Here is a 23,360-nt window from a genome sequence, read left to right as displayed (position 1 = left end):
GATCTCAGTCGACCTCCCAGCACCGCTCCGGTCACAGGTCCCGATCTCATTTCCAGTACCAGTACGCCTCCTGGTACCGGTCCCTGGTGCCGAGTAGGGCAAGGTCCACTAGAGACAGAGACTCTGCCCAGGGCTTTTCAGCACCTCCATGGCCATCCAGACACGCATCAGTGTCGTCCCACGCGGAAAGCTCTTATGCTCAGGACCGCGATTCTGATGTGCCCACCAGAGTCTTCCAAGAGACCCAGGCCCAGGCCCAAGGACCCCATCAGTGGTCTTTCTGGACACCTTGGGCGTACCACCAGGCCCAAGGCGTACCAGTAGTTCCATCCTGCTCTGTCTCATCAGAGCACCGAGTGCCAGAGGCAACAGTTAGCCGTCCGCCTCCGACTGCTGCAGAGGAAGCCCCAGTTCACCCACCGGACTCCCAGGTTCCTCTGGAGCAGGAGATTGCCCAAGAGCAACAGGCCACCCAGGACCCGCTCATCGCCGGCATCTCCTCTTCCTCTTCTCCAGATGAGGCGGTGGCAGGAACATCCTCCTCGGGCCCTCCTCCAATCGATCTGAGAGCCCATCAGGACCCCCTAAGGAGGGTAGCACTCAATATGAACCTCCAAGTGGAGGAGGTCCTGGAGGTAGAGGACCTGGTAGTGGACATTCTATCGGCGGATGCCCCCACTAGAGTGTATGTCCATCCTCCTCCCTGCTCACTAGTCGTCCAGTCCATTAATGAGAGGGAACGCCATGGCCAGCAGGCACCAGCCCCGAAATTGAAGGAGGCTAGGCGAATGGACCTACTCAGCCGCAAGGTGTACTTGGCAGGGGCCCTACAGCTCCAGGTGGCCAATCAACAAGCCTTGCTTAGCCGCTATAATTATAACACCTGGGTGGCGGTTGGTAAGTTTACGGAGCTTCTCCCTCAAGACTCCCACCAAGAGTTCGCTGCCCTCTTGGAGGAAGGGAAAAAGGTGGCCAGAACTTCCCTCCAGGCCTCGTTGGATGCAGCAGACTCAGCGGCCAGGACTCTGGCCTCGGGTGTTGCCGTGAGGCGCATCTCATGGCTTCAGGTTTCAAACCTCCCACTGGAGCTGCAGTATACCATTCAGGACTTACCATTTGATGGTAAAGGCTTCTTCTCTGAAAAGACTGACCCCAGGCTGCAGAGCCTGAAGGAACACAGGGTCATAATGCACTCTCTCGGCATGCATACGCCGGTGACCCAACGCAGGCCTTTCCGTCCTCAGCCTCACCGCCCATACTCTGTGCCTAGATAAAGACAGGACTTTGGCAGGTGGCGCGGCCGAGGTGGTCGCAGACGACCATGAGGACCTCAAGGGGACCTAAATCAAGGTCCCTCGAAACCACCACCGGGACCAAAGATGAACTTTTGAAGGTGCACCCGAGGGCGGCGTACCAGTTACAGGCCAGGATCCCTCTCCTCCCTTCTCCAACCGTGCCTCCTACTTCCTCCTGGCGTGGTCCCAATTAACTTCAGATTGCTGGGTCCTACGCACGGTGGAGTATGGGTACCACCTCCAATTTATTTCAGCCCCACCCTCCAACCTTGTCCCTCTTCAGGGACCCCTCTCACGAGCAATTCCTCTTACAAGAGGTGCAGACACTCCTCGCCATAGGCGCTATAGAGGAGGTACCGATGGACGAAAGGGGCAAGAGGTTTTACTCCCGTTATTTCCTAATCCCCAAGTCGAAGGGAGGTCTCAGACCTATCCTAGACCTGCGAGGACTCAGCCAGTTTATGATAAAGTTGAAGTTCCGCATGGTATCCCTGGGGACCATTATCCCGTCCTTGGATCCTAGAGACTGGTATGCCGCCCTCGATATGAAGGACACGTACTTGCACATCGCCATCTTTCCTCCGCACAGGAGTTACTTCCGCTTTGTAGCCAACTGTCAGCACTTCCATTTTACAGTCCTGCTGTTTGGCCTTTCTGCAGCCCCAAGGGTATTTACAAAGTGTATGGCCATAGTCGCCGCCTACCTCCGCCGACGTCGGATACACGTTTTTCCGAATCTGGACTAATGGCTCATCTGAAGGGCCTCCAAGACTCAAGTCTCTCAGCACGTGGGCATCGTCAAGGACCTATTCACACGTCTAGGCCTGATGATCAATATAGAAAAATCCACTCTGGTTCCCATGCAGAATTTAGACTTCATTGGAACTATCCTGGACTCCAGTCTAGCCGGAGCCTGCTTACCAGCAGCTGCGGTGTCAGGCGATGGCAACAATCATCCAAGGTCTACAGAATTTCCTGATGACCTTGGCTTACTCTTGTCTTGGTCTCCTGGGTCACATGGCTGCCTGCACGTTTGTAACCAAACACTCCAGGCTCCGCCTCCTTCCTCTCCAAGTTTGGCTCAACTTGGTATACCGCCTGGGCAGGGACCCAATATACACGATAGTCACCATTCCCCCGAGCACCCTAGGCTCCCTAGAATGGTGGCTAACTTCCTCCCTGGTCTGTGCAGGGATGCCGTTCCATCCGCTCCAACTCTCAATGTCCCTGATGACGGACGCGTCATCTCTCGGCTGGGGTGCTCACCTCGGTCACCTTCATGCTCAAGGCCTTTGATCTTCTCAGGTGCTGGCATTACACATAAATGTCTGAGAACTGAGAGCAGTCCGCCTGGCGTGCCAGGCGTTCCAGCAACAGTTGCGAGGCCTTTGTGTCTCAGTGTTTACAGACAACACAACGGCCATGTACTACAAAAACGAACAGGGAGGGACACGGTCCTCCCCCCTTTGTCAGGAGGCCATCCAACTCTGGGACTTTTGAATAGCTCACTCGATAGATCTGGTAGTGTCCTTTCTCCCAGGCGTTTGGAACACCCTGGCGGATTGACTCAGCAGGTCTTTCCTGTCTCACGAGTGGTCGATCCGTCTGGACGTTATGCATTCTGTTTTCCAGAAGTGAGGATTTCCCCACATAGACCTGTTTGCTTCCCGCGAGAACAGGAAATGCCAGTTGTTCTGCTCCTTCCAAGGCCTCTCCCCGGGATCGATCTCGGATGCTTTCCTGATGCCGTGGATGAGCCAGCTCCTTTATGCCTTCCCACCGTTCCTGCTGGTTCACAAGGTCCTGCTGAAACTCCGCAGGGACAGAGTGCGCATCATCATGATCGCTCCAGCGTGGCCCAGGCAGCACTGGTACACCACGTTGCTCGACCTGTCGATAGCCAACCCAGTTACCCTGCCACTCCACCCAGACCTCATAACTCAGGACCACGGCAGGCTTCGCCACCCGGACCTGCAGGCTCTTCACCTCATGGCGTGGCTGCTGCGTGGCTAAACCAGTCAGAGTTACATTTCTCTGAATCAGTACGACAAGTTCTCCTGGGTAGCAGGAAGCCTTCCACCCGGTCAACGTACCTGGCCGAGTGGAAACGCTTCTCCTGCTGGTGTGAAACGCTTAATCTTACTCCCACTGAGGTCTCGATCCCCTCTATTTTGGACTTCCTCTGGTCTCTCAAACAGCAGGGCCTAGCAGTATCATCACTGAGGGTACACTTGGCAACCATCTCTACCTTCCACCCAGGCGAAGGTGGTCGTTCCATGTTCTCACACCCTGTGGTTTCGAGGTTCCTCAAGGGCTTGGAGCGCTTATACCCTCAAGTACGCCGCCCAGCCCCGACCTGGGACCTCAGCCTGGTTTTAACCAGACTTATATCTCCCCTATTCGAACCGTTAGCAACCTGCTCGCTACTATACCTGTCTTGGAAGACAGCTTTCCTCGTAGCCATTACATTGGCCAGATGAGTCTCCGAGCTTAGGGCTTTTACGGTGGATCTGCTGTACACTGTGTTCCACAAAGACAAGGTGCAGTTGCGACCACACCCGGCTTTCCTCCCTTAGGTGGTTTCGGCCTTTCATGTTAACCAGGACATCTTTCTCCCGGTCTTCTTCCCGAAGCCACACTCAACGCGACGGGAGCAACAGTTGCACTCCCTGGACGTCCGTAGAGCGCTCGCATTTTATATTGAATGGACAAAACCATTTCGTAAAACGCCCCAACTCTTTGTTGCAGTAGCAGACCGAATGAAAGGCCTACCTGTTTCCTCTCAGAGGATCTCATCTTGGGTGACAGTGTGCATCTGCACTTGTTATGATTTGTCTCATATTTCCCCAAGCCACATCACCGCGCATTCTACCAGGGCTCAGGCTTCATCTGCCGCCTTCCTGGCTCGTGTACTTATCCAGGAGATATGTCACGCAGCTACCTGGTCCTCGGTCCACACCTTTGCTTCGCATTATGCTCTGGTTCAACAGTCAAGAGATGATGCAGCCTTTGGCTCAGCAGTTTTGCATTCTGCCACATCTCACTGTGATCCCACCACCTAGGTAAGGCTTGGGAATCACCTAACTGGAATGGATATGAGCAAGCACTCGAAGAAGAAAAAAAGACGGTTACTCACCTTTGTAACTATTGTTCTTCGAGATGTGTTGCTCATATCCATTCCAAACCCGCCCTCCTTCCCCACTGTTGGAGTAGCCGGCAAGAAGGAACTGAGGGGCGGTTGAGTCAGCAGGGGTATATATCCGGCGCCACTCCAGGGGGCGCCCAGCCGACCCACCGAGTGTTGCTAGAGTAATAATCTTCCGACGAACGTGCATGCGGCACGTGCACACCTAACTGGAATGGATATGAGCAACACATCTCGAAGAACAACAGTTGCAAAGGTGACTAACCATCTTTTCCTATGAGAGTTAGGGATCGTCCTTCAGGAGATCCTTGATGATGCGCCAGAGAGGTTTTAGTTGGGGGCTGAAGGTGATGGGTAGTGGCATCCTGTTACTTTGTTTGTTGGGCCTGTCCTGTAGTAGGTGACTTCTGGGTACTCTTCTGGCACTGTCAGTCTGTTTCTTCACTTCAGCAGGTGGGTATTGTAGTTGTAAGAATGCTTGATAGAGATCTTGTAGGTGGTTGCCTCTGTCTGAGGGGTTGGAGCCAAGGCAGTTGTATCTTAGAGCCTGGCTGTAGACAATGGATTATGTGATGTGATCTGAATGAAAGCTGGAGGCATGCAGGTAAGTATAGCAGTAAGTAGGTTTCCAGTATTGAGTGGTGTTTACGTGACCATTGCTTATTAGCACTGTAATGTCCAGGCAGTGGATCTCTTGTGTGGACTGGCTGAGGTTGATGGTGGGATGGAAATTGTTGAAATCATGGTGGAATTCCTCAAGGGCTTTTTTTCCATGGGTCCAGATGATGATAGTGATGATGTCATCAATCTAGCGCAAGTAGAGTAGGGGTGTTAGGGGACGAATGTTGGCATACTGTGAGGCCACATGGGTACCCATAGCAGTGCTGCTGACTTGAAGGTATACATTGTCCCCAAATATGAAATAGTTGTGGGTGAGGACAAAGTCACAAAGTTCAGCCACCAGGTTTGCCGTGACATTATCGGGGATACCGTTCCTGACGGCTTGTAGTCCATCTTTGTGTGGAATGTTGGTGTAGAGGGCTTCTACATCCATAGTGGCAAGGATGGTGTTTTCTGGAAGATCACCAATAGATTGTAGTTTCCTCAGGAAGTGAGTGGTGTCTTGAAGATAGCTAGGAGTGCTGGTAGCGTAGTTCCTGAGGAGAGCGTCTACATAGCCAGACAATCCTGCTGTCAGGGTGCCAATGCCTGAGATGATGAGGCGTCCAGGATTTCCTTGTTTATGGCTCTTGGGTAGCAGAATACTCCTGGTTGAAGTTCTTGGGGCGTGTCTGTGCAGATTTGTTCTTGTGTTTTTTCAGGGAGTTTCTTGAGCAGACGGTGTAGTTTCTTTTGGTAACCTGCAGTGGGATCAGAGGGTAAAGACCTGTAGAGTGTGGTATTAGAGAGCTGCCTGATTATCACTACAAAAGTTTTTCTCCTGCTGATAATAGCTCACCTTAATTACTCTCTTTACAGTTGGTATGGAAACACCCATTTTTTCATGTTCTCTGTATCTGTATATCTTCCTACTGTATTTTCCACTGCATGCATCTGATGAAGTGGGTTTTAGCCCGCGAAAGCTTATGCTCAAATACATTTGTTAGTCTCTAAGGTGCCACAAGTATTCCTCGTTCTTTTTTCAGTAGTCAGTTTCCCCTGTTTATGTGGTTTTTCAGGCAGCAATCATAGAATCATAGAATATCAGGGTTGGAAGGGACCTCAGGAGGTCATCTAGTCCAACCTCCTGCTCAAAGCAGGACCAAATAGGGAGAGACAAGTTTTTAAAAAAAAAAAAAAAAAAAAACCAGGAAGACGTGTTTGTAAAACAATAAATTGGCAGGAAGATTTGCAGAGAGAGACAGATTTTAATTACAAATGTAAACATTTCAAGTTGACGACCCCTCTAAATTACCTTTTAAAATATTTTTGGTGTTGAAGGTTTATGAAGCAGAACTTCATTAGCCTTGTTAAATTTAAAAGAAAGTTCATGTGTATATCTTCTGTGCTTCTCTTTCCCTGCAGAAACTGAGAAGCATTTTGTCCCATGCTTCTTGCTACTGTCCCAAGCACTTCCTGTTTCCACATTCAAAGGAAGCCACTATTACCCTGTTAGGTGCGCAAAATGTGAGGCATGTATTTTCTTGAGAGAGCAAACTATAAGGGAGAGGAGAAGATAACTTTAATTTTTTTGAAACGGAATTTGTTGAATTTCTGCATATAGTGTACAAGAATAAAAATAATGAAGACCTGTTGCTTGGGTGCTCTGGGTCAGGGGGTGGCCTGGACTGCCCCGGCAGTGGCTGATGCGACTGGCCTGGGGGCTGCCCAAGCTGCTCAGGTGATCCGGAGGTCAGTTGCAACAGCCACTGCAGAAGTCACAGAGGTTCCAGAAAGTCACAGAATTCATGACTTTCATGACATACTCACAGCCTTAGTGATAGCGCAGACACTTTCAGGACTAGTAAACTCTTCTGAGCATCGGTTCTGAATGATTCCAGCTGATTCAATATTGGCAGAAGTCACTGTATCTCCATTACTGGCCTCAATAGAGTTCCAGAGAGGATGGATCTAGACTGTTCTCAGTGGTAGCAGATGACAGAACAAGGAGTAATGGTCTCAAGTTGCAGTGGGGGAGGTCTAGGTTGGATATTAGTAAAAAAAACTTTTTCACTGGGAAGGTGGTGAAGCACTGGAACGGGTTACCTAGGGAAGTGGTGGAATCTCTTCCTTAAAGGCTTTTAAGGTCAGGCTTGACAAAGTCCTAGCTGGGATGATTTAGTTGGGGATTGGTCCTGCTTTGAGCAGGGGCTTGGACTAGACCTCCTGACGTCCCTTCCAACCCTGATTTTCTATGAATACCGAGAGCTGTTGGATTGGCACCAGCCCTGATATCTGAACTAGTGGGACTGACGTTGTCTCAGGTCAGCATTGCTTCTAGATTAGGTCTACTTTTTCTCACCCTTTCCCTCTAGTGCAGAACCTTCTCTTTGCTCACCAAGATCAGGATCACAGGAGGTGCATTTCAGGGCCACAGCTTATCTTTAGCCATGGCAACAATCCACTCCTCCATATCTGGATCAGCCTAACCAACTTTCCTATCCTTATTTTCCACCATAGCCATATAGTTCTATAGGGGGCCACCATCAAGAATATCCAGAAGTGTCTCTGTTTCATTCTATCTGTAAACTTGAAGGTCTCACTCGCCTACCGGATTGATTTCAAGACATCTTTCTGAGGCTCTGGAAGTGCCTAGTAAATAGGATAGGAAGGAAGATGACTTAGATTCATAAACTTTAAGGCCAGAATGGATCATCATCATCATCTAGTCTGCCCTCCTGCACATTTCATGTCACAGGACCTCACCCTTCGACTCCTGTAATAGACCCATAACCTCTGGCTGAGTTACTGAAGTCCTCAAATAATGATTTACTGAAAGACAAAAAAGAAACTGATCCTGAACCACCAGACCAGTTTCCATCAATCTCTTCTAAACATCCATGATCATCTCTTGTTAGAGTTTCATCATCCCTGATACCAGCACCTAACTGTTTCGAGCCTTCAAAACTTGCTCTCTTGAATTGCTGATGCCTTAGAAATTGAGAATTCAGTAATCAAAGAAAAGGCACATAAATTATTTGATATCTTGCACTTTTGTGCTCTGGCCAGGATAGTAATGACTGTTAAGAATGACATTTTGGAGCCAGCAAAAGAGCTCTGGAAAACACCATCTATCTTTGTCCCCAACTGCGACAAGGGTGGAGAAAAATTATCTAGTGTTCTAGAGGGACTTCAGACAGTTTATATACCTAACTGCCCCTGTGATATCTATAGTCTAAGGGAAAGTAGACAACTTGATATTCCAATAGCCATTCCTGAAGATCTGAAAAAGCTAAATTTCTCCAGGTAGTGGGAAGGGGTGAGGGGAAAGGCTTACTTCTCTGCTGCTCTCCAGTTATGAACAGCAAAATACCAAGTTATAGTCAATAAGTATGATTTCTTTACATGGGGCTAGGGGTCCCCATTTTTCAACAAACTTCCTCAAGAAGCCAGGGAGGGATTAAAACATCAACTCTTAGCTTAAAAATCTCTACACTGACACCATATCTTGGTCCATGGTTGTGGCAGTTACAATGAGGAAGGCTTGTGGCACCAAGCATACAGTACACCAAAAGTAGTACAGAATACCATAGAAGACTTGCCCTTGAATGCACAGACCTATTCAGCAACTGAACAGATGAGGCTTTGCATCCACTAAAGGACTCCAGGGACACTCTGATATCACTAGGTAACAATACCCTGGTCTTGAGATGGAAACACTTTAAATTCCAGTCTCAGATTAGACAGAATAGACTATTTTCAACAATTCCAGTCCCTGTGTCCTACACACCACCTTCCCCATCATTCTTCAGGGAACCTTCTCACAAAAATCAACTGAAAAGTGGCTTCCCGGCTTTGCCTAGGAGCTGTAGAGGAATCATCTCTGGAAGTCAGATGAAAAGGTTTCTACTTGTGATATTTTTTTATTCCAAAAAGAGATGGGGTGTTTGTCCTGTCCTTGATCTGAAAGGACTAAAGAATTATATACATCGTCTCAGATTTGTTCTGTTTGTACAGCACCTACCACAACTGGTCCTGGTCCATGACTGTGGCTCCTAGGCACTACGGTAATACAAAAAATAAATAATAATGCTGGCCTCCACCATTCCTTCTTTATAGGCTCAAGACAAGACTGGTTAGTGGCTCTAGACCTCAAGGATGCATACTTCCATATCGTGATCCATCAAGCCCACAGGAAGCATCTGCATTTTGTAGTAAGGTCCAACCATCAGTACGAGATACTGCCATTTGTGCTCTCTCTGGCTCCACGAGTCTTCACACAATGCCTGGCCTTGGTGGCCACACACTTAGAGGCAAATAATTAATGTCTGTCTAGATCTAGATGATTGGCTGATCAGACAGGCCTCATGAGGACATCACCACAGCCCTAAACACCATCCACAACCTGTTCAGGGAGTTGAGCCGGATAGTGAGCTACAGAAAAATATTGCTCAACCATTTGCAGAGGATAGAGGTCATAGGAGCTCTAATGGACTCCAAATTAGCATACCTTCTAGAGGAGGGATTTCAGCCACAGAGCCAGATAATCAGCTCTAGCTTCAAGATAAATCCAACGCATTGAGACTCTATCTCAAATAGGTCATATGTTGGCTTGCATTTACTAGCTAGACTTCACCTATGCCCATTAGAGGGCTAGCTGAGGTCCGTGTATTGCCTGAGAGAGCTCATATGGACATACATATTGTAGTCCCAGCTCCTATCCTTTCATCGCAAAACTAGTGGACAGACTCCCTGAATGTTTGGATAACGGTACTCTTCCTCCACCCCTGCACCTCTGAAGACACTGATCACAGATGCATACAGGTGGGAGTGCTCACCTGTACCATTTCCAAACACAGAGAATGTGGTCCCAGGAAGAGATGAGACTCCATGTAAACGTCTTGCAACTCAAGGCAATAAGATAAGGTCATCAAAAATGCTTTGCAGGCTAAAGGAGTTCCATCATACATGTCCTCACAGACAACACACCCCCAGAGTATTGTGGAGGTGGAGGTGGGGAGCAGGAGAGGTGAATGTTTGTCACTTATGTTGTAAGGGGCAATCAAATTATGGATATGGTATCAACTTATGGGATAACCTGAATTGCTCTTCATCTCCCAGGAGCCTATAATAACTTGACAGATTTTTGTCAGCCGACATCATCAATCATGAATGGTCTTTCATTTTATGGTTTTTTTTTTTCCATATCACCCTGGGTATCAGAGGAATAGAGCGAGTGCATGTATGAGGTCTTGATTCCATGGTATGAGACAGACATCTTGTAAACTTCCCAAGCTTGTACCTCCTCTAAAACAAAAGACTGGATACTTTGTGTAGATTCATTCACCGTGAAAGAGAACAATGGAGTTTTCCCACTGATGAAATAACGGTCCTGTAGCTCTCATTGCCAGATGATAATGTAGTCGATAAGATGCCAATGTTTGGATCTTGGGTGCATCCGTAATGTTTTGTTTTTTTCTGGTATCTGGAAAAAGGTATTTGTGATAGCTAATCGCTGCTTGACACACTAAGTAAAAGTTCCATTGCTAGTCTCCTTCCCAGTCCCATGCTGTCTGATGCCAGGCTGCTAGGTTATCACATTTCTTTCAACCTTGGCATTAGAGTTCTCCATGGTAATCTGCTTATCTGACACTGATGAAGACATGATTTTTTTTTCTAAGTTACTGTAGAACTTTTCTTTCTAATCATCTGCATTTGTCATGGTAGGAGCATAAGTGCTGATGATGGTAACATACCACTTACGTTTCAATGACAACTGTAGAACCATAAGCCAATCACTTATGCCGTTAGGTAGACTTTCAACCTTGAAAGCAGTGGAGTTGCTCATGGCAAAGCCATTACCTGATTGTCATGGCTCTGAGCATGGACAACCTCAGCAGAAGAATGTGTACCCTGTATTGATCTCTGTGAGTTGCCCTTTGTCAGTGAGTCTGGTTTCACTGGCAATGTTAACCCAATACCTGGTCAGTTCTGTTGCATCACGTGCTGAGCCTGTCTCAGATTGGCTGGTGATAGAATTGTTGAATAGAGTTCTAACTTTCCACAAAGCTATTATAATTGGAGTTGTAAGCTGCCGATATCCGGATTTGTGACTATGACCACCAGCATCAACACACCTGTTGCTTCACCACTCCTCCATGACTGTAAAACTTTACTCTGTCATCCGAATACCAGTCTGAGTTGTTCCCAGGGGTGAAGGCTTGCATTGCACCATCCACACTCTGTTTACCTGTGCTCTATTGCATTGTTTCTCAATCTTTTTTAATTTGTAAACCCCTAAAACATTTCAAATGGAAGTGCGAACCCCTTTGGAAATCTTAGACATAGTCTGTGGATCCCCAGGGGTCTGCAGACCACAGATTGAGAACCACTGCTCTAGTGGCATGCACTGTCAGGGATTACTGTGCATTCTATGGCCATCACTATGGAATTGTTTTGTGTGTCCTCTATAGTAGTAGATAACTGCTATGCCTGCATCTGCCATAGAAACCACTGAGCTCTTCACTCCCACCCATAACTAGGGGCATGACAGTGAGTTTCAAGGTGTGTCCTGTTCACATATACTTGGAAGAATTTTTTTCATCTAGGTCACCTTCATCTCAATACTCAGTTGATTGGTTGTTTAGGAGAGTAGTTTGTCTGTATCCAGCAGTTGATGCTTGTTTTTTACTTACGTTGTAAGCTCTTTGGGGCCAGGGACAATGTTTGTGGTCTGTTTGTAGAGTGCCTAGCACAATGGGGTTCTGGTCCATGACACAGGCTTGTAGGCACTACAGTAGTTTTAATGAGAAAAATAATAAAAGTACCATTTTAATCTTGCATCTGACTGAGACTGATTCAGTAAATTTCAGTGTTGTACTAATAACTTAGATGGATGGTGAAAGTTGGAATCTGCAACTGGGTTAAATGGTAAAATATTGTGTGATAACATATCTAGGACAAGCATCACTTTTAATGTCAGTTTAAAGGCCATGACATTCATGCATGACTATATTATTGATGATACTGGTAGTGATGCCAGTAGTAAAAGTTGTCCAGTGCTTCCCATTATTAAGACCCTGTTTTGCGTTGCTTATAAGTTTGCCAAACTTTAACCATTAAGGCTGAAATTTTCCATGCCAAGTGTTTGCCTCAAGCTGAGTTTGTTTTGGAAAGTTTCAGCTAAAATGATCCAGGTGTTTCTCAGAATGTTAGAGAACTTGAGACACTTGGGATGTGATTTGCAGAAGTGCTTAGCATTAGCAACTGAAGTCAGAGCACAGCTCCTACTGAACCTGAAAAAAGCTAGGTAATATGAAAAATCAGGCCTTCCCTATGCTGCTCACATTGGACATCTCTTTGCCTCGATTCCTCATGTAAAATGAAGATAATACCATATCACTTCACAGAAGTGTTGTGACGATAAATTGTCTGTAAAGAACTAAGATTCTAAAATAAGATCACCATAGAAAAGCCTATAAGGATATTTAATTTTGTATTCTGAGCAGGCTTTTAAGGATGTGCAGTATATGACGCATGGGGCCACAGTCTGAAAGAGGATAAAAATAATTATTGAATAACTACCCATTCAGTGAGCATCATCCAACCTGTGCACTGATTGAGGCAGTAGTATTGTGGAAAAAATAGTAAGTGATTATATATTTAAAGATCGTATCACAAATACAGGAGGCATTAAAGTTTTGTAGGCAACCTTAATTTTGACATTTCCTAACTTGAGTATGTACTTCTGCAACCTTAACACTCTTTTAACATAATTTATTTGGATGTGATAGCTGTTCTAGTGGCACATCTATAGCTAACAAAGTTTATTTTGAGAACACTTCCCATTTCAAAGACACATTCAGCAAAACTGGAAGTATACAGTTCTCATGCTACATCAGATTTTTATGTGAATGCACAAGCAAGTTTAGAATAATGTATCGGTCCCATAACTAGCTGTATTGCAAGACATAAAAAATGTTATTTTTCCTGGAAACTTGGTTAAATGCTTAATGAAAGATTGTCTTGTCTTACCAGAATGTCCTGAAAAAGCTAATACTGCTATCTTTAGTATAATTATAAAAATTACTTACATTGAATTTTCCTTCTTTGTTCTGCATATAATGTTCGTTTGTTTTTAAAAGGTCAGAATAATAAATAAATATAGCCTACAGTAATTAATATATAGTCTACAATAAGTATTCTTTTCAGATAGCACGTACAAGGAATTCGTATTTCTGGCTTTCTTGCTCCCCCAAAATGGTAGACTTTCAACCAATCGTGGGTCATAGAACTTAAACATAAATTGTAAAAGAATAATTGTAAAATTCTAGATACTGGATATTAAAGTGTGAAAAAATAAAGTATGTTGTCCATTGCAGAAACTGAATGGGAAACATGTCTGTTTTGTAGACAGTGGTGGATACAGACAAATAGATCATATCATACTTGGATATACAGTAAGAATTCCTTTCTGTAGAGTATTCTAAGATCTGGCAGTACTTATACAGAAATGTAGTGTTCTTGCTTGTAAATTAGAGCCAAGAACAATGTTGGACTAGTTTGTACTTGATAAAATCACGAATTCAATCAATGTAAAGAGTAAATGAAAACATTCTCACCTCTGCCACAAATGTTAGAGTTCAAACTTTGTCATACTTGATCACATTTATAATGTGGAAACAAAATGAAGTCCAGACCAGTAATACGTAAACTTAGTGCTTAAAAGGGCCAGTTTCACAAAGCTGAAAACAGTTATGAGCCAAACCAACTGGGATGGAGCCTTAATCAGAAAAATGTGAATGATAATTGAGAATTGTTTAAGAATATATTGCTAGATGCTCAAAGCCACAGTCGATGGGCAAGGGTGTATTGGTTAAAAAAAAAAAACTTATCTAAGGCAGATATAACTATATCTCTAGCTACATAAATATAACGAAAGAAAGGAGAAGTAGATAGTAATGAAAATGAATCAGACAATTGATACGGGAAGATCCAGCAGATTGAAAAAAAGCTATTGTTATAGGCCTTTGTCTGACATTCATCCCAATCAAGAGAATGGAGTGGGTGATACGGCACTTTAATTAAGAATTAAAGGAGAGTAATATAATGTATGCATATCAACATGGGTTCATGGAAAATAGATCCTGTCTAGCTTGTAACGTCATCAAAAACAGATACCAAGTGTGGTCGATGAAGGTAATAGTGTTAGTCTAATAGACTTAGACATTTGACTTGGTATTGAATACCTTTGATTAAAAAAACTAGAATGGTATAAAATTGGCACACAGTAAATGGATTAAAAGCTGGCATACTGATAGGTCTCAAAACATAATTGTAAATGGGAAAATCATAATCAAACGGGTATTTCCAGAGGGGTCCCACATAGATCAGTTCTTGGCCCTATGCTATTTAACATTTTTATTAATGACGTGGAAGAAAACAAAATAACTGATAAAGTTTGTCAAACACACACATTGGGGGAGTGATAAATAATGAAGAGGACAGGTCACAGAGGCAGTGTCATCTGGTAAGTTGGGTGCAGGCAAAGAATATGCATTTTAATATGGCCAAATGTAACTATATACAGCTAGGAACAAAGAGTGTAGGCCAGTGGTGGGCAGACTACAGCTCACAGGCTGCATCCAGTCCGTCAGGCCTTTTAATTCAGCCCTCGAGCTCCTGCTGGGGAGCAGGGTCGGGTGCCGCGTGGTTCCCAGAAGCAGTGGCATGTCCCTGCGCTGGCTCCTACATGTAGAGGGTGTAGCAGCCGGGGGGCTCTGCATGCTGTCCTTGCCCCAAGCGCTGCCCCTGCAGCTCCCATTGGCTGGGAATTGTGGCCAATGGGAGCTGCAGGGCAGCACCTGTGGATGGGGCAGCATGCAGAGCCACCTGACTGAGACTCCACATGGGAGCTGGAGGGGGGACATGCCGCTGCTTCCAAGAGCTGGTTGAGGTAAGCCCTGCCTGGAGGGCCCCGACCACCGGTGCCCCTGCCTCGGTCCTGATCCCTCTCCCTCTGAACCCCGCTGTCCCAGCCTGGAGCATCCTCCTGCACTCCAAACCCCTCATCCCGCAGAGCCTGTATCCCCAGCCGGAGCCCTCGCCGCTTCCTGCATTCCAACCCCAAATTTCATGAGCGTTCATGGCCCACCATACAATTTCCATACCCAGATATGGCCCTCAGGCCAAAAAGTTTGCCCACCCCTAGTGTAGGCCATACTTACTTAATGAGCCACTCTGTCCTGGAAATTAGTGATTCTGAAAAAGAGTTGGGAGTCATGATTAGTAAGCAACTGAACATGAGCTCCTGATGTAGTGATGTGGCCAAAAGGGCTATTGTAATCTTTGGATGCATACATAAGGGAGTCTTGAGTAGGAGTGGAGAGGTTATTTTACCTCTAGGTGTGTCACTGGTATGACTGCTGCTGGAATACTGTGTCCTGGTCTGTTCACAATTCAAGCAGGATGTTGATCAACTGGAGAGGGTTCAGAGATGAGCCATGAGAATGATTAAAGAATTAGAAAACATGCCTTATAGTGATAGACTCAAGGAGCTCCATCGATTTAGTTTAACAAAGAGAAGGTTAAAGGGTGACTTGATTGCAATCTATAAGTATCCACATTGGGAACAAATATTTAATAATGGGCTGTAAATAAAACAGCTGAATCTCATTTAAATTAAGACTCTTTTACACCACTCTGGCCGCTGTCCTCCTCCAAACCTTGGTTATCCACCTCTTGCTTGGCCTGTGTAAGCTTCCGTTCTGGCATCCTTGCATATGAATACTCTGCCCTTTTCCAATATATCCAAAATGCAGTTGCTAGTTTTCTTCTTTGTCTGCCATTCTTACCACAACACCCTCTCCTTGAAATACCTTCCTGGGTATCCTCTGTCTCAAATCACTCTGCCTGTCCTTGTCTTCAAGTCTTTGCTATAATCTCATATCAGCTTCATTTCTGGTCTTGTCGTCTTTCTTTCTCTTTTGCTCCCTATACTCCTTCCAGTCCTATGTCTCTTTACTCCCAGTTCTTCCTATTTCAGATTCTGCTAATACTTTTTGATGCTTTCATTGTTGAAGAGATGGGATATAATCTTTTCTTTTCTTTTTTCTTCTTTTTTTAAGTGTCTGGAGGGCTTAATTTGGCAGCACAGTTGGCAGGGGAATATAGCATTTCAGCAGAGCGTATAGAACATATATTTGTACATAATAAAATTACACAACTAATTAAAATAGACGACATTTATTAAAAGGACCCCAGTTTCCATTTCAGAGAAGTTGAAACAAATAGCGAGCAAAATCGTGTTTTGGTTTTTTTTGTCTTGTTTTGTTTTAAAAGAACAGTATAACAAATTGATAGAGCTTTTATGGGACGACTCCAAAGTGTGGAACAAAATCCTGTGCACTACTAGAAACATCACATTGTATATTAGACATAATTATTTTTGAAAAACATTAGAATCATAGAATATCAGGGTTGGAAGGGACCTCAGGAGGTCATCTATACCAACCCCCTGCTCAAAGCAGGACCAACCCCCAACTAAATCATCCCAGCCAGGGCTTTGTCAAGCCACCATTCAAGTGTAACTTTCCATCTGAGGGGTGAGAGAGAGAACTATTTATGGTAGTCATGCCACTTAATGAACTCCTGGAAGGTGATCAGATACCGAGGGGTAGTGCTGGATAAAGGCAATCCAGACCCCCTTGGCAACTTGTGACAGGAGGACCCCATATTTATGCCTATGTTCCTCCCCCCCCACGTGGACTAGGGGTGGTGGATCTGTTGAATCTCCCAGAGGCAGAAGCATGAACCCCTCCTCCTTCCAAGAGCTTCCTCCCCTTGGAAATAAGGGCTAAAGAAGGTGTCCCTTCTCCTACTATGGAGAGACAGAGTTCCAGCAGGGGGCTTCACCCAGTATTTAGGGTATATTTGCTTGGGTGGGTGGACCAGGACAGTGTTGCTGCACTCTTTCCCCCCGCTTGCCAGACATAGTCCTCTGCTGGAATGATGTTGTCTGGGCCCCCCAGAGCAGTAGGTCTTGGAGGTAAAATCCCATTGAGGTGCATGGGGACGCTCACACAATTCAGAGCTATTGTTTTAGGCTGTCAGTAGATGTAAGACATTGTTTGCTATGTTTTCAAGCTTTTCTTCACAACCATCAGGACTATCAACATATTTTTTTTAGAAAATGAAAGCTGAGATTTTGATAACACTGGAATGCTAGATGTGGGCCTACAGTGGCTATATCTTCGGGCTTGTCTACATTGGCAATTAGCACTGCAACTTTCTCGCTCAGGGGTGTGAAAAAACATCCCTCTGAGTGCAGCAAGTTGCATTGCTGTAAAGTGCCAGTATAAACAGTGCCCCAGCAGTGCGCTACGACCACACATGGCACGTCTGCTGCCAAGGCAGCGCTTTAGCGTTGCCAGTGTAGACTAGCCCTAAATCTTTTCCGGGTGATGGGCATGGTGTCAAAACCTGAATAGAACAGAACTAGTCATTGCTTCAGATTGATAGGCTCTTGTTAAAGGGACATTGGCAATTAGAAATCACTTTAAATTTTTGTTAAAATATTCTACGTGCTATTAAGTCAGCATGCCAACTTTTGTAGTTTTACTGTAACAATTTCTTATTTGTAAAAATGTCTTTCTCCTCTTTTGGTATACAAAGGAGCACCCACATAAACAGGGGAATAATGAAACGAAGTATCAAGAAATGTACCATTAAACTGAAAGTGAAGGTGTTTTCTCTGATCTTTGCTACAATAATCATAGGTGTCCTTGGGAGATTGGGGGGAAGGTAAATGTTCAAATACAAATGTGTTTTTAAAGTTGATGGTACCCCTCTATCTTTGGTGCAATTTCTTGCACGTCCATAGTAGGTGGGAGTGTGAAAGTACAAGATTATGTGCTCTGAGACTCATCTGGGTCTATATTTTAGAAGTGTCGGGTTGAACTTTGAATATATTTTCTCCTTTAGCATGAGCTTTTAAAATGACTATGAGCAGGTTCTGCTGTTGCTGCATTTGTTAGATGCTGCTATATCTGCACTCAGAGACTGTGTTTAACACCATCTTCTGTAAGTGCTGAGAATCTTAATACAAAAAAAGTGACAAATTTTGAGTGCAGTTGTTACATGTAAAAAATATGGTTATTTACTGTACAGTAATTGTGGTTCTTTAAAATGTCTTGTACATATATAGATTCCATTCCTGGAAACTCAAACAAGATTCTAATGATCTTGATAGCACCAGCTTGGCCCAAGCAATTCTGCTACCCAGTCTTCATGAGACTTTCAATTTAGCCTCCAATAACATTGCCAGTGAGTCCAAACATTATCTTCCTGAACAGTGGGAACATCTAGCATACAGACTTGGCCTCTCTACTTTGCACATTCTGGATGCTAACAGTCATCAAAAGAGCTTGTTCTAGAGATATCCAAAACATTCTCCTACAAAATGGAAAGGATGTTACAAGGGTCACATATGCTGCAAAGTGGAAAAGTTCTCCTTATTGGCAGAGCAACATCATATTTCTCCAACAGCAGCAAACATTCCTAAATACCTGGACTACTTAATGTTGTTAAAAAGATCAAGGCTTTTAATCAGTTCTATAAAAAGTAGCTCTATCAGGGCACCATCCTCCTGTTCAGGATTCCATTCCATTGTGGCTGGATTTCTTAAGGGACTAATACATGTATTCCCACTAGTGTGGGAGCCTTCACTCTACTGGGATCTCAGTGTGAACTTAGGTGGGTTGATGGGTCCTCCCTTTGAGTTGTGACATCATGTTCCTTACACTATCTTTTGGGCTTCTTAGGGCTGATCTACACTACGGGGGGGAATCGATCTAAGATACGCAACTTCAGCTATGTGAATAACGTAGCTGAAGTCAAAGTATCTTAGATCGAATTACCTACCGACTTCACGGCGCGGGATCGATGTCCGCAGCTCCCCATGTCGACTCCGCTACCGCCGTTCGGGTTGGTGGAGTTCCGGGATCGATAGGAGCTCGTTCAGGGATTGATATATTGCGTCTAGATATATTGTGATATATCGATCCCTGAGAAATCGATTGCTACCCGCCGATACGGTGGGTAGTGAAGACGTAGCCTTAGTGGCAGTCACCAGCCAGTAGGATCGGGGAATTGCGGGCACTCATGGTAGCCTCCCTATACGTCCAAAAACAAGATTATGCTTAGGCCCCATCCAAAATTTCTACCCAAGACAGTTTTTGACATCCACCTAAACCACATGATTCATCTACCAGTGTTATTCCCCAAGCCCCACTCCAACCAAGGGCAGTCTAGACTCCACTCTTCAGGTATACACAAGTCCCTTTCTCTTTATGTGGATAGAATTAGTCATTTAGTATTTCACCTATATTGTTCGTTGCATTTGTGGAGAGAATGAAGGGCCAAGCCATTTTATTTCAAAAGCTGTGTAAGTGGGTGTCCGGTTATATTAGGATATGTTATCAATTAGCTAGTTTTGATCCACCAGATCAAGTTAGGGCTTATTTCACTTGAGCTCAGGCAGTTTTTCAGAATTGTTCCCATCTCAGAAATATGTATAGCAGCTGCTTGGGGATCAGTTCATACTTTCTCAAAACACCGTTCATTGATAGGAGCATCTAGACTGAATGTCTTCTTTGGCAGAGCTGTTTTACAGGTTTACTGTTTGTGGGCCATAAAGAGTGATATATGTATAGCAAGATTTCAAAGAAAAGTTAGTTACTTTACAGTAACTGGTTCTTTAAGATCTGTTTTCCATATGTATATTCCTCAACCCATCCTCCATGCCCACTTCTACAGAGTCTTACAACACCTGGATTCTGTATTGGTGAAGAAACAGTGATGTTGGTTACCCCCTCTATGCCCTTTGTGCTCTTTGGGAGGATGGACACCAATGGATGACGCTGGCCAAATGATTCTGATCTCGAGTGCGTGGAGTTCATATGTACCAAAAGTGGAATCTATATGGACAAGTGCTCAAAGAATGTACAAACATGCTTACTACTGTTATAATTTTAAGGAGTCTTATCAGATTTTGTTGAGCTGCATGTTTAAATTAGGAGGGCAAGTTTTAATGGCTATGAATAATTACAAGATCATAGTCTCTTCTTCCCACCCCATTTCAGTAGCTCTATAGTTCGTAAAGACCTGACTTACACTCCCCATTCTCCCTCTATAGCCTATGCCGTTGTGATCCTTGCTCTAGCAGAAAGGATCAAGGGGCTATTATTCCCTTCAGAACTCCTTAACACTACTCTTTGCAGTGACCATCATCTTTTGGTGTTAGGGAGAATGGCACCTAGAGAGTAATTACTTTCCCCACTGCCTAAAGGACACAGTCCCTCTGTGTTTCAAAGTCTTTTCTTGGCATCTGAACTCTGATCCCATCAAGCTGAGTGATTTAAAAGTAGGCAGTTGTATGAAAGCAAGCTATTTTCAGTTGTTATAGAAACTTCCTAGTTAAACAACTTTTTCTTTTCATTTAAAGAAAATAAAATTTTGTGCCTTAAATGTTGCCAGATGCTTTAATAAATTAAAAGGGAAAATGTGTGGATGTCTTATGTGCTTGATCCTGTAACATAAACCACTGCACATGTGCATGGCATCATTGAAGTCAGTGGGAGGCCACAGGTGGAAGAGTGTTAGTGCTTGCCAGTTCTGTTTCCACGTCTGAAGTCTGTTATTGTTTTATTTGTACTACTAGAGCACCTAAGAACGGGACACTGTTGTGCTAAGTGATATAGAGATATAGATCAAAAAGATAATCCTTGCCTTTGTTGCATGAGACAGTACTGTGGCAGATCAATTAGGAAGTGTGCTTTTCTGATTTTTCTCATCCTAGCGTGGTTTAAGATAGGGTGATAATTATACTTTGTAAACAGAAGCTGCATACTTTGCCATGACTCTTTTTTGGATTGTTTACATTATTACTGTTTATCCTATCTTGGCTTTCTCTACAGCTTTTATCTTGGGCTGTAAGGTGACTGGGAGATTCTGAATGTATGAACATATAGTGTATGTAAACAGCTGACCTGCGATTTTTCCAACTATTGAGAGTCAAAGGTAGTCTTTTATGTTTTTAGGATGATTTCCTCTTCATGTGTGACAAGGATTAGGATTTGGCTGTAAGTTCTAGTGCCATCATACTTCATTTGTCCGAGTGCTTTGACTAGATGTGTCTATATTCAGTGATCATTTGCATTTTTTCCTTATAAATTGTGTGTAACTATCTTTAAAAGAAATTGAGAAATGTGAATACAAATACTTTATTATGGCTGTGACTGTAAACATGTGTATAGTCACATAATGTCTGTTCAAGTTAGCACATTGCATATACTAAGAAATTAGTTGTGAAAATGTTTTATTTGTGCAATAGGGACCAAATTAAGGTGAACAATAAATCTGAATTTCCTGACTCTTTTGGTCTAAGTCTTGATTATAATAATACTGTGTGGAGGAGCACATTGTTCCCTCTTGTGGGAGGGGATCCAGGAGAAAGAAAATCCAGCAGAAGAATTCTTTTTTGGAGAAACGAGATAATTAGTTGTTGAACCTTCTCCCGAATCTTGGCATTTGTTATCAATTCACTCCATTTAATACCTAGTATTTTCCTTAGGCATTGCTGTCATAGGCATTTATATAGCTGTCTATACTTCCAGTGCAGTGATTCCCAAACTGTAGGGCATGCCTCCCTAGGGGGACACAGAGAAACATTCAGGAGTGTGTGGCAGGGCCCAGAGCCCCCATGGGGGATGAGGAGGGATGCCACCCAACCTCGCTCTACCCCCCACCTCAGCTCCTGGCTGTGGCTCTGCTTCTGGCCCCAGCCTCAACCCCCAGCTGCAGCTTCTCTCTCAGCCCTGTTCCTGCTCCCATCCCTAGCTGTGGCCCCAGTCTCGGCCCCCTTACTCCTGTCTGCAGCTTAAGCCCCCCCTAGGGTGACCAGATGTCCTGATTTTATAGGCACAGTCCCGAGTTTTGGGTCTTTTTCTTATATAGGCTCCTATTATCCGCCCTCACCCCCCGCACTCCCTGTCCTGATTTTTCACACTTGCTGTCTGGTCCCCCTAGCCCCCCTTCTGCCCCACCCCCCGGGACACAACCTTGCTCCCAGCTATGGGTGCGGACAGTGGTAAGGAGGAGGGTGGAGGCACAACGTGAAAAGTTTGGGGTCATTGCTCTAGTGGATTTTCAGCTTTCACATCCGTATGTTGAGGTAGAAATAACAACTGAAATGAAGATTCATAATTTGGTCTTTAAATTGTAGTTGTAGATGTTATGTTAGATTAAAACTTTGCATTTCAGACATGGTTTAAAACTCTCAAAAAATATAGGCTTTAGTGAAAATAGTTATACTTTACATGTACATTTTTTTACACTTTAAACGTTTACTCTTAAGTTTTCAGTACTTAACGTGTTTTTAAATTGTTTTTCTCTTTAGAAAATAAATGAATGCTAATGGGACAGCCATTTCCCTGAAGTTCAGGTTTTCAGGCTGGCTGCCATGATGGGTAAGTTACCTATAAGTGGAATCCAATTAAACTGTTACCTTGGCTTAATTCCTAGTGAAAAGAACAAGACCACTTATGTAATTAAAATTATTTTTTAATATGGAAGTGCATGTCATGGCTTTGATAGTTAAATTTGAATTGAGGCTTGCATTTAAAGCAGGCATTCAACCAGTTTGTATATGAAAAAAAATTGCAAATTGTTGACAAAATTACAGTACTTCCTCAGTGGATATACAATAAATTTAAAAGAAATATGTTGAAGTATGGAACTGTGCTGTTAGGATACACAGCGTTCACTCTTTAATGACACCACGGGGGGCAAAAATCTTTCTTTAAAAATGATTTTAATCTAATCTGAGACTACAAACACTCAAATGCCTTAATCATAAGCACATTTGATGCCTAATTTCACTACAAGATGGCATTAAGGCTATTTAGGTGTCCTAACTATGTATTTCTGTACCCAAAATGTTTGGATTTTTTGTTACCTTTAACATGAATTTTTGGGGTTTATGATGCTTAGTTTTTTGAATGATTACACTATCCCAATTTTAACCTAAAATGCTGGTATGTACTCTCAACCATAACTCTATTTTAGTGTATTCTTTGTCTGGGAGTTATGATATAACTGATTTTTGTGTAAGTGTTAGTCCTAATTTGGTACTTTTAAAAAATTAATGAGCTAGGAAGGTTTAAGAATATAGTGCTTTTCATGCTGCTACTGTTTCTGCACACACTGAAATTTGTAAGTACAGGGATTTTGTCAAATTACAACATATATTAGATGTTAAATTA

The 23,360-nt window shown here is 44.0% G+C and overlaps 2 protein-coding genes across 2 annotated transcripts in view; one reads left to right on the top strand and one right to left on the bottom strand.

Moving 5' to 3' along the window:
- TMEM169 (transmembrane protein 169) overlaps positions 1 to 23,360 on the bottom strand; it is a 254,139-nt gene that overhangs the window by 91,791 nt on the left and 138,988 nt on the right. The gene's annotated exons all lie outside the window — the stretch shown is intronic.
- Positions 1 to 23,360, top strand: part of MAP3K2 (mitogen-activated protein kinase kinase kinase 2) — a 97,549-nt gene that overhangs the window by 20,386 nt on the left and 53,803 nt on the right. Inside the window, exon 2 of the mRNA XM_050917065.1 lies at positions 22,496 to 22,565. Coding sequence (XP_050773022.1) covers positions 22,559 to 22,565 — 7 coding nt within the window. The 5' untranslated portion in view covers positions 22,496 to 22,558. The remainder of the gene's footprint in view (positions 1 to 22,495; positions 22,566 to 23,360) is intronic.

Source organism: Gopherus flavomarginatus, chromosome 10 (genome assembly GCF_025201925.1).
Source record: "Gopherus flavomarginatus isolate rGopFla2 chromosome 10, rGopFla2.mat.asm, whole genome shotgun sequence".
Classification (NCBI taxonomy): domain Eukaryota; kingdom Metazoa; phylum Chordata; order Testudines; family Testudinidae; genus Gopherus; species Gopherus flavomarginatus.
The sequence above is the reverse complement of the archived record's forward strand: the minus strand, read 5'-3'. Positions and strand labels throughout refer to the sequence as shown.